Below are 11,510 nucleotides of genomic sequence, written 5' to 3' on the forward strand. Positions count from 1 at the left end.
AATTGAGTGAGGGTGTTCAGCAGTAAATCGACTTCTGTGTGATGTTTTGTTCAGCTTCATCAAAGAAAATAGTTGTTCACACACGTATGTGCTGCCAAACTTTCGACAACGTTTGAGCAGCCTGGATGCGCAGCGGGACCACTGTGTCGGGGAGGAAACCGTCAAACTGCTCAGCACGCACTGCCGTATCTTTGCAGAAACACTGCAATTGTGTTTCTGCTAATGCTCACGTTTAAAAAGAGTTGCTTTTTTTCGGGGTAAACTTCGTCACAAACTTTAAGTATACCGTTTTTAATGAAATCCCCCTTCCCCCTCCATGTCCATGTTCTTGTTTGCGTGTTTCGTTTCATGATGTCGTCTCAGATTACACTATTTCAATCGCGCCACACTTTCTCCACACAGAAGACACACAGGTTTTCCAGCTACGTCCATGAACATGTTCTTCGACTCTCACCTTGTTTGAAACCCCCGGTTCTCAGTGTCCACCTTCCGTTTTGCCATTTTTGATGGGTATCTGAAAGCTAATGTCACTGTTATGGGAACGACTGCTAGACGAATAAATATTTAAATAAAGCGGCCGACTGCTTGGCGCGTCACCGTTGCATTGTGGGAAATGTAGTTTTGGTGCGTGTAAAAGATCTGCCGGCTCTCGGCTTGCTGCGGTCCGCGGGCCGGTTCTAATAATAAATCAATATCATCCCAGGGGCCACTGAAAACATTCTCGCGGGCCGGATTTGGCCCGCGGGCCGGCACTTTGACATATGTGATTAAGGCTAATTAAGGTATACACGAGAATCGAATCTTCATGCGAATAGTGACTACAGCTTTGACTAATCACGAAAAATGTAGAAATATTCATGTTGAATCAATAATGTTATTTTAAATTAGTTCAACAGTGTGTTCCTACACATTTGTTTGTCAAATTATCTTTTTTGACGAAAAAAAATCATGTTGTTGGTTGGGGCTTTGATTCACCTCAAGTGCCAGATGGCCAGGCTTTGACAAAAGGCCTCCTGTCTGATGTTTTTATTGAATTATTGCTCTGTTTCATTATAATGTAGTACCATTTTTCCCACATTAGATGGCGCGCCTAAAAGCATTCAATTTTCCCAAAAGCCCACAGTGCACTTTATAATCCGATGCGCCTTATTTATGGTGTCACAGTGTCTTTATATTCCCCATTGTGTTGTTTCCCTGTGAGTGCTCCTATGGCATCGAGTGGTGATTATTAGCAGGAACCAATCGTAACCTAAAAAGGTTCTACCCAACACTAATTGACATGTGCATTCACGAACACACACTCCAACAGACAACTACTCTGTGGGCTTTGCGCAGCCATTATGTAATGAAGATAATACCAAAAGCATAGTTAACTACTGACTAAACGAAGTAAGGATATTTAGCCCCTTGTGGATGTGAACCCACGAGGTTTGTGTGCCTTTGTGATGAATCAATTGTCTTCATAACTTTTGTCTTTCATTTATTGTTTTGTAATGGCATTTGTATTTATATGTTTCATGTCCATGTTAGTGACCAGTTGTCATGGCTTTGTTACAGCTGCAGCGGTTGAGAAGGCTCTATATCAGTGGTTCTTAATCTTTTTAGAGATACCGAACCCCACCAATTAATATGCACGTTCACCGAACCCTTCATGAGTGAAAAATAAATATATATATTTTTTACAAATTCAAGATATTAAAAAAAAAAAACCACATTTATTAAAAACAGAAAAAAAAGTAAATAAAATTTCAAGAGATAAGTATACTTTTTTTTTTTTTTTTTTAAATTGTACGACGTACTATCACAACAGTCACAGGTTGACTACTAAAGGGGTGTTCACACGGCAACATTTGCTCCGGTGCTGCGCCGGTGCTACCCCAGTAGAGCGGTCACACGTGCAAAATTACACCGGTGTAGCCCCTGAAAACAGCTTACTCCGGAGCAAATTTAACCCACCTCAGGGAGGTGGTTTAAAAATTTGCTCCGGAGCAAATGCTCATTTGCGGGGGTGTAGCCTCGCTACGCATGAGAAGAGTTGATTACATACGGCGAGAATGCGTTGCTTTCGTGCTCTGTTGTACTTCCGTCATGTGTTTAATAACGACACAAGACATGGCTGGCAATAACAGTAGCAAGCGGCACCTTTGGGTTATACCATCTCAACTAGAACGATGGTGGGGGTGATAGTCCCCAAACATCATCTTTCCTTTTGTAGGAGACTGGACTGTCTCGGAGTTGTTTGTGTAGTTTGTTCTTTTGTTGTGTGTTCACAACCCCCCGCCCCCCATAGAATTTATTTTGTGATTTTCTCTCTTGATTTTCTGTTTGGCACATTATATATTTGCTTTTCTGAGTCTCATTGAAGTCATCGTTGATTTACGTTTTCAGGGGCGGTCATTCAACGCCTCTCGAGCAGAAGGCACGGAGACCGAGAAGGAGAAGGACGTGCCTGTTCAGCAGTTGCTTGAGTTGTGTATGTTTGAAAAAGAACCAACACGACAGCTCTTTGTTTTCTATCATTTTGCACCGCTGCAGAAACTGCCATGTGACCGCAAGTGGCGCTGCACCGGTGCTACGCCGGGGTTAACACGCTCAGCGGCTTTGTATGTGTGACCGCTCCAGAAAATTTGCTCTGGTGTAAAATATATCGCAACAAAATACAGCGGTGCAGCGCCGGAGCAAATGTTTGCCGTGTGAACACCCCTTAAGTGAACTAAATTTCCCAAAACACTGATTGGACAAGCAATGTCATGTGATCATCTGCAGCCAATGATGGCCAAGCGGGCATGTCATAACTAATTGACATGTTGAGTCGGGTGTGTCTTAACCTCCATGGCAGAGGCTCCGTCGAACCCCTGAGACCGACTCACCGAACCACTGGGGTTCGATCAAACCCAGGTTAAGAACCACTGCTCTATATAGATAAAGCTGTATTGTATTGTATTCCCTTTAGCATAACTCCATCTAGTGGATGCATAGCATAACCGCAGTCACTATTGTAGCACCTTATAATGCGGTGCACCCTATATATGAAAACAGTTTTAAAATAGGCCATTCATCGAAGGTGTGCCTTATAATCCGAAGCGCTTTATTTATAGTGCAGAAAATACGGTACATATAGAACATCACAAGCATCCTTTTTTTCTTAACTGCTTGAGAGAGCTCTCTATCAAAGTCTATCTCAAGACTGGACTATAATCTGTGCTACTACAAAGCTCTATTTTTTTTTTCTCCCAACTTCATTGAGATTGGTTTTTTTTTACACTGGTGGTATGTTTACAGGACTCCTCAGTTGTGGAGAAACAATACGTGGCAAGTCATGAAGTCAGTCAAATATGCTTTGGCGCATTTATTAACCGAACTGCAAAGATGACTACGCATTGATTTGGAGTACGATATTTATTAGTTAAGGAGGTCTTTTTTTGGGAAAAGCACATTTTTATTGTCCTGTATTTTATGATGTTTGTTATTTAATGTACTAAAACACGTTGCTGCGATTGGCTGACGACCAGCTCATGGCCTACCCTTCCTACCGCTAGACAACGGCTTGGATAGGCTCCAGCACATGCGCGACGCTTGTGCGGATAAGCACTTCAGAAAATCAATGAATGAATGTTTGATGTAATGTAATGTACAGTGCAGTGTCTATGAAGGTAAAGAAGTTTTAAACAAAGGTGGCGTCGCCTCGCAGCAGGATTTTAACCCTTTCAGGGACAGCGGTTGCTACAGTGGACAATTTATCATGTAATCAAATTACAGGGTGCATGAAAGGGTTAATGTCACTGAGAGCATGTTTTAACATATTGTATGGTCAGACTCCAAGTCCATGCGCAACAGGACATGACCAAAATGATCAATTGTACATGTTAATTTTCTCTTGGGTAGAATTCTTGCATCTCTTTTAGATTCAGTGTCATGTGGTGGGTGTCGAATGATGGTGAAGATTCAGTCACTGTCAAAGGAATCTAAGGCTGCACGCCGGTTCAGTTTAGGCCACAGCCTAGGTGGATTTTCCGTATGAAAACTTTGTGTTCCTTTTGGCTAAACAGACCATGAGGTCCTGTTGTTGCTGTCATTGTAATGAATTCACTTGGTTTGTGGTGTGTTTGTCTTATCAGTGAATGTGGTGGATTTCTGCGGTCAGACCATCCGGGGTGATGGCATGATCATCAACTCCCATCAAGAATCTAAAAAGTACTACTTTGTAACAATCGGGACCGACTGCCACCTCACCATGCAGGCCAGCTCCCCAAAGGACAAGGTCCAGTTCCACTTTCGCTTCTTCCTTGTCTACAGTTTGTTGCGAGTTGCCCCTCTGAGCCCAGCCCCTGTGTTACCCGAGTCCCCACGCGGCTCTGCTCCCCTAAACCCCAAACTGGAGCCCACCTCTGGGGAAAGCTCAGGGGATCCCTGTCACGCAGGCTCATTCGTTCAGTTTTATGATGGATGGGACAGAAATTCTCCTCCTCTTGGGCCCCCTCTTTGTGGCAAGAGTCCACCACGGCCAGTGCTGTCGACAGGAAACTACCTGACCTTGCGACTTGTCACCCGTGGGACTCAGCCCAGAGTAGACTTCGTGGGGGACTTCACATCGTTCAGACTTGGTAAACACACACGCACACACACACACGCACACACACACACACACACACACACACACACACACACACACACACACACACACACCTCTACATGGACACACTGCTTTTGGTCTAAAATTAGACATTGAAATTGGGCAATGTTTTTACCTGGCTGAAATAAAAATAAATTGAAGACTTTTTCCGAAAGGCTTCTGCAGCTCTAATACTCAGACGGGAACACCAAGCAACCTCTACTCAAATACATGGCCCGATTTAGGAGGATGTAGAGTCTGTAGTTAATTTGCATCTCAAAAGGTAATGGACATTCCTTTGAGGACAACAATGTGAAAATGTTGGACAGAGAGGACTGAGCAGCTTCTACATGTCAAACGAAAGGCCCGCTCTGAACAGAAGAGGTTTGAGCCACGACATGAGCTCATGATATCGGTACTTACAAACAACAACAACAAAAAAAAAAAAAAAACTTTTTTTTTAATCCAGGTTTTTAAAAAAAGAGACCAGGACAAGTCAGGCGGCTGCCAGGAATTCTGGAGTACTCTGGAATTGGATTCTAAAAGTGTAGACACAGATAAGAGTTGACGAAAAAAATGTTTATTTACAAGACCGACAAAGTACAATGAAAGATGCTGGTGAGAAAGAACCAGGATAAAATCAGACAAAACCAAAAACCGTGACAAAAGGCAAGGGCAAATATAAACATAGATCGCTTGTCACAAAAGGACAAGGAAGTCCAATACATGTATTTCACAAAATGAGAATAATACTACGATCAAGACCTACTTACATGAAAAACACTAGAAAACGTGACAAGAAAACTACAAGGAAAAAGTCATGAACGTCTAAGTAGAGAATACAGGCACTTGGAAACAAGAGTCGTGAGCAAGGCTGAATAATCCGACAGCAAGCAGTCGGTGTGGCTGAGCTTTTAAAGGCAGATGGTAATGATTAGATTCGGGACAGGTGCGCCTCTGGGGGGAACGCCCTCTAATACCGCCGGAGACTGCAACACAAACAGGACAGGATCATGAGAGTGGCAACAAAATACACAAAATTACTATCCCAGCCGTCTTTGGCCAGTCGGTGGGGTACACCCTGAACAGGTTGCCAGTCAATTGCAGGGCACACGTAGACAAACAATTATTTACTCAAAAGCCTTTCTTACAAGTTCTGTCTGGGCGTTTGGCACGGAGAGCAAAAAGAGAGATATAATAATTGAGGTAGATGTATCATTGAAGTAAATTAATTTTCATGATCTTTTCGTGTTTTTTATGCTTTCCTTGTTCTTACCAAATAGGATGTCTTTAGCACAAAGTTTTTTGATCAACAGCAATTTTTTTTTTTTTTTTATATCTTGTCATGTCCAGTGTACAAAGTGATCACTAAAAAAAATGAAGTACTTTTCAGAAATTACAAAAATGAATTGCCATTCTTTTTTGGAAGTTTTACTTAACAATGCAAATTCTTCAAGACTCCAAAACAAATATTATAAAATATTTCGGAAACCAATAATTTTTCAGGGAACCCAATAAAAAAAAATCAAACGTTTCTCCCCCTCAGTGCACTTCTTTTCTCATTCATGAAATAAAAAAACAAACTGGTGAAAATGCAATAAATGAAGGGTAACAATTAAACAACCCCAAAGCCTTTGGTTAAAAAAGCAGTGACCTTGTGCAGAATAAAGGTGTTTTTTTTTTTGTTTTTTTGGGGGGTTTTTTTGGTGAGCGAGTCCGGTATTACCTTCGTCCCATTCAAACTTGTGCAAGTGCTGTACTTACTATCTGTGCATCTGCAGCTGTCTGTTAGCAGTTGTCACTCATCGAGCAAAATACTCGAACCGATTACACGCTTTGATGATGCAACAGTAAAAGCCATCCAACTGCATGCATTCATCCAAAGCTTCAGAGTTTTTCGTGTCAATCAAATGCAAATGCATGTTACAAATATAAAAACAACATTGCTGGTAATTCCCTGTCACCAAATGACCATTCAAAACATCAGAGGCGCCCACATAGCCGCTTGTGATTGTGCTTTATGCAGGCCGGAGCTTCATGGGCATGAGCCGTCATTTTTGAATGAATTCTGAATCATTCACATTCGTACGTTGGTGTGACAGACTTGGCATATATACGCTCAACCTGTGCGTAGAGTGAGAACATTTCGACGCATTTATTAGTGGGTGAGGCTCATTGTTTTTGATTCAGACATCACGCTCTTTCTCCTCAGGATTCAACCAGTCATTGTGCAGCAGTGAGCCTTACTTCACTTGCAGGAATGGAAAGTGTATCCCACTCAGTCTGGTGTGCGATGATAAGGGCATTGACAATTGCGGGGATGGAAGTGACCTGGAAGAAAATCTAACCACAGGATGCAAAGGTCAGTGATGTAATACGTTGGCACTAGACCAATTGGTCCCAATAGCTCTTTCGAAGCCATCATATTTTTTAGTATATCCTCCTGACTACCAGTAGTTCAAATTTGTCCTCTGTAGAGGACATTTGTGAACCTAAATATCTCCCACCCAGTGCCTCCAATCGCATTAACTCCTTTTGTTACTCTAAAGAGGACATTCAGTGCTTTCCAATGATACCAAATTTGTAGGGGTTAGAAAAAGTAAGAAAATGGCTTCCCTCAGTGCAAGCACTTTTTATGGGAAGAGGAAAAGTAATACTTTTTATCGACCACATTTTGTCTTGAAATGCTGTTGGCATTTTAATTATAACACTCTTATGAACACGTTAAAGTGTTGTTTGAGTTGTTTTAAGTGTATTTGAGCCTGTTTAAAAATGTAGTGGGATTTCAAAAATTTCTTTTGGAGGAGTCCAATTACTTCACATAGATTGGGGAATGTCAAAATAAATGTGATTGGACAACATTTTTTTTCCTGGTAGTCAGGAGGATATAAGGTTAGCAGCAAACATACAAGGTGTGTCACAAAGTTCTGGGACTGGTGTCACAAATATACGGTGGAACTCCAATTTACAAATGTCTCAGTGTTGGAACTACAGTGTTCCCTCTTTTTTCACGGGTGATATATTCCATTATCCCCAGGGAAGGTCCGTTGGTACTAACCCGGTTCGTGATGATTCCACTGACAGACAAAAACTCATTTTTTTGAAGTTTCCGGTCGTACTAACTGAGGAGCCGAATGGAATATTTTACGTGCTTCGAGGTGCCACCCCTACAATTTTCAACCACACCACATTTGTCTAAGTCAAATCCCAACAACCAACCTCTGATGGTTCAGGTACAGGAGAGGAAACACATACTCAGCAGCGTCAACCGCAGGAACGCATCCGGGCCTGATGAGGTTCCTGGGAATGTTCCTGGGCCTTTGCTGCTCAGGTTGCTCTGGGTGCCATCTTCAACCTGTTCCTAATTGCCCCACGGGGATAAATAAAGTTTTCTGAATCTGAATCTGACACAGGCCATCTTTCTAATCATACTAAAGTCTGCCACTATTATGCCTTTACCAAAGAAAATCACTTTTTTACACAAACAAAGGGTCTTTTGTTTGTGTACTTTCTTTTTAAACGTATTTCGTTCTTTGTTTTTAAATTGCTTGTTTTTTAATCATGGAAAGATCATTGAGTTAACTTGTGTATTAAATGCGCCGTATAAATAAACCTGCCTTGCTTTCCCTACTGCTAATTTCATGGACCACCACCCAGTTGCACTAATCCTAATCATCACCAAGTGCCTGCAGTGAGGCAGGCGTTACCGTTCCATCAGGACCACAACGAACAGACTTAGGGACAGCTTCTTCCACAAGCCATCACTCCCCTGAACTCACTCTAACACAGACACTCATTCCATGTTGCTGCTGCTCCATTCAAGTGTCCCTGATTCCACTGTTACAATACAATCCATATGACAGTTAGTGCCGTATTGCCAGTTGTTGGGCCTAATTTTGTATTCTTTACTTTGCACATTCAACATCCCTGATTCCGCTGCCTCTGTACACATACAGTAGCTAACACGTGTGCCTCACCGTTCTTTGTACTGCAATTTTAGTGTTGTGATTTTTCAGAACTTTTTTTGGATGTTCTTTTAAAAAAATTTTCATTTGCACACCAATTTCGTAGTTTCTGCCCGTACCGTGTCAACAATGACTTTCTATTCTCTTCTGTTCTCTCCTCCAAACTACACATTCCCAGTAAACCCCATGGAGTCTGAGACAGTCTATTAGGGGATGTCACTAATATTTGTCAACTGTGGGCATGTGAGACCCTTTTTTTTTTTTTTTGTAACTAAGGGCCATCTACACAAACGTGACTTGACTTGAACAGACTTTTCCAGCCTTCTTTGCCACAAGTTCATGCACTCCTTGAAGAATTATTCCGGGATCCTCTCCAACTTGTCACAGGCATCTTGATGTCCTCCCCATCTTCAAAACGGGTCCCCTTGATGACTCTCTTGAGCTTGAGAAAAAGAAAAAAAAATCCTATGGAGCCAGGTCGGAGAACAGAGGTTCTCCTTGGCCAGGAACGGATGCTTAAGGGCATTGTGAGTAAGTGTGTTGTCATGGTAAAGCAGCCACAAGTTGTACAGTCACAGCTCTCGCCTTTTCTCAGGAACAAAAAAAAAACGCAGGATCTCTTTGTACACGTGCTGGTTGATCATCTAGCCCTGTGGCGAGAACTCACTGTAGACAATGCCCCTCACATTGAAGAATTCTTTCAACATGACTTTGAATTTGGACTTCGACTGTCTTGCTTTCTTTGGTCTTTGTGATGTCAGACTCCATTCCATTGAAAGCTCTGGCATTTCGTCTCCGGGTCTTGCGCAAAGATCAATGACTCATTCTTGGTGATGACTCTACATCTCATTCATTACAATGCTCCTATTCTGTATCTACGTTACTGTATAAAAAAGCATGTGCTCAATTGCTGCTGAGAGCCGAGGTTGCGGTTATCCACTCAAGGACAATTACATTGAAGAGGGAAAAATCAGTTCGCTGTTTGGGTTTGAAGCATAGATATTTTGTGACACCGGTCCTGGAACTTTTCTGACTCACTTCTCAAGTATTTTAGAGCACTGCAAATAATGCAAGGAGTGCAGTTTTACCTGCTTTATTGCATTTCATCTTTCGTGTATGTTTACAATGTGTTTGAAAAATGTATTTTAATATGTATGTTTTTTGAAGTTCAAGTAACTTTTAATATGTTTAAATGTGTTTGAAGCATGTGAACATTTTTTTTTTTTTAAGTGTCTCTCCAGATTGTAAATGTGGGTCGGTCCGAAATGTTTCCGCTGCAATAGACGGGTGGTTCACCTGCCTCCAGTGGCGGATGCTGGTCTGTCAAGGAGGGGAAGCTCAATTTTGGCCGACATCATAAAATGTGTCCGTTTATATAAACGCGAATTCTACTCTCCGTTCCTTTTCAAGAAAATTATCTGTAACCCTGTCATACCAACAAGGCGTCTTTTCCAGGAACTTAACTAGTGTCCTACAACTACAGCAACTACAATAAAACCCACCAGTAATAAAAGATTAATTCGTCGCTTATCGTTTTCAACAAAGAGAGTGTCGCTAAAATGATTAGAAGTCGTCTCCAGTTCAATTTAGAACAGAATGAGAATTGAAAGTTCTCCCACGGATGCCGACGCTAAAAGATCGGTGATTGGCTCATTTCGATGTCAATCAAACTGGAACACAGGCTCAGACAGATCATCCAATCTGATGCAGAAACACTGAGCGTCCGGTACCTGGCGGGACAAAAACCAGCTTGTATCCAATGACTCATCTCCGTTCAACACATTGGGACAACCTACCCTGAACTCTCGAGACGCTCGGCGTCTGGGCAGTAGACGCTCAGCGGACGCTCAGCGTCCACCGTTTAAAGCACAGCAAAGCTGCGGGAATGAATGAGAAGGGAGTCGCGTTGTAACCAGTGAGAAGAAGCTGATTCGGAACAAAAGTTGAGCACGTTGTAGCGCATATTTAGTCAATGACATGTACACACAATGAAATTTACATTCATATATTTGATCACTTATTCTTTGACATTTTAGGGGAAGCTGAGCTTCCCTTGCAGTCCGAGAGCAATCGCCACTGCCTGCCTCCTACCTTCAAAACAAGACCTTTCTGATTAAGATAGTTGATCAAAGTCTGTCCTTCATCAGCAGGTCAGCTTCTACCGCCCGAGCCACCAACAGCAATACCAACCCCACCTCCATCTTTTGTAAATCCCCCCACAGTGCCAATTCCCGTACACTTCAACTGTGGAATTGCACACAGCACTCCTATTTATGAGTCTGTGTCAGGTAAGTGGAAAATACATTTACCTTCAAGTTTTTAATTATTGCTTCTCTCAGTTCTTGTATGTTATTGGTAGGCGAAACTAGAGAAAAATAGTAAATTTTTTTGTGTGTGTGTGTGAAGACAGAATACAGGTCATAGTTTTATGTGGTTAAAGTTTTGCTATGCAATAATGACTTAAAAGACCAGTTCAGGGTGTTGTCCGCCTTCTGCCCGAAGTCAGCTGGATTAGGCTGCAGCACCTCCCCCAACCCACGATCCTGTTCAGGATAAGCAGTGTTGGAATTGGTTAGGTAAATTGAATAATTTATTTTTTATTTTATTTTTTTGAGCTACAAGGGAAAATTGTGTTCATTTAGAGGCAAGGATTGCAGTTAAAAAGAGCCATTTCTATGGACATTGAGCTTCGGTTGATGTGGTATGTAAATAAATCTCGTCCACTTGGAAATGGGTGAGAACAAAGGAATACTTCCAGATCATCCCACACTTGCTGTAATGAGTCCGACTGAATGTTGGATACTGAAGAACTGAAAACCCGTTTCCACACAACAACAGAGATGAAAGTGGACTTTTCTGAAAATTCCGGAATAAATAAATAAATAAATAAAGGTGTGTGTGTGTGTGTGTGTGTGTGTGTGTGTGTGTGTGTG

The 11,510-nt window shown here is 41.9% G+C and overlaps 1 protein-coding gene across 2 annotated transcripts in view; it reads left to right on the top strand.

The window, feature by feature from the left end:
• The window catches only part of ldlrad2 (low density lipoprotein receptor class A domain containing 2), a 22,274-nt gene that overhangs the window by 4,903 nt on the left and 5,861 nt on the right, over positions 1 to 11,510 (top strand). The window contains exons 2-4 of one of the 2 annotated variants that reach the window (XM_019867615.1): positions 4,119 to 4,604; positions 6,825 to 6,974; positions 10,725 to 10,865. In XM_019867615.1, the coding sequence (XP_019723174.1) occupies positions 4,119 to 4,604; positions 6,825 to 6,974; positions 10,725 to 10,865 (777 nt within the window). The remainder of the gene's footprint in view (positions 1 to 4,118; positions 4,605 to 6,824; positions 6,975 to 10,724; positions 10,866 to 11,510) is intronic. The other variant, XM_019867616.1, reaches the window with a different exon arrangement.

Source organism: Hippocampus comes, unplaced genomic scaffold (assembly GCF_001891065.2).
Source record: "Hippocampus comes isolate QL1 unplaced genomic scaffold, H_comes_QL1_v1.1 scaffold84, whole genome shotgun sequence".
Taxonomy (NCBI): domain Eukaryota; kingdom Metazoa; phylum Chordata; class Actinopteri; order Syngnathiformes; family Syngnathidae; genus Hippocampus; species Hippocampus comes.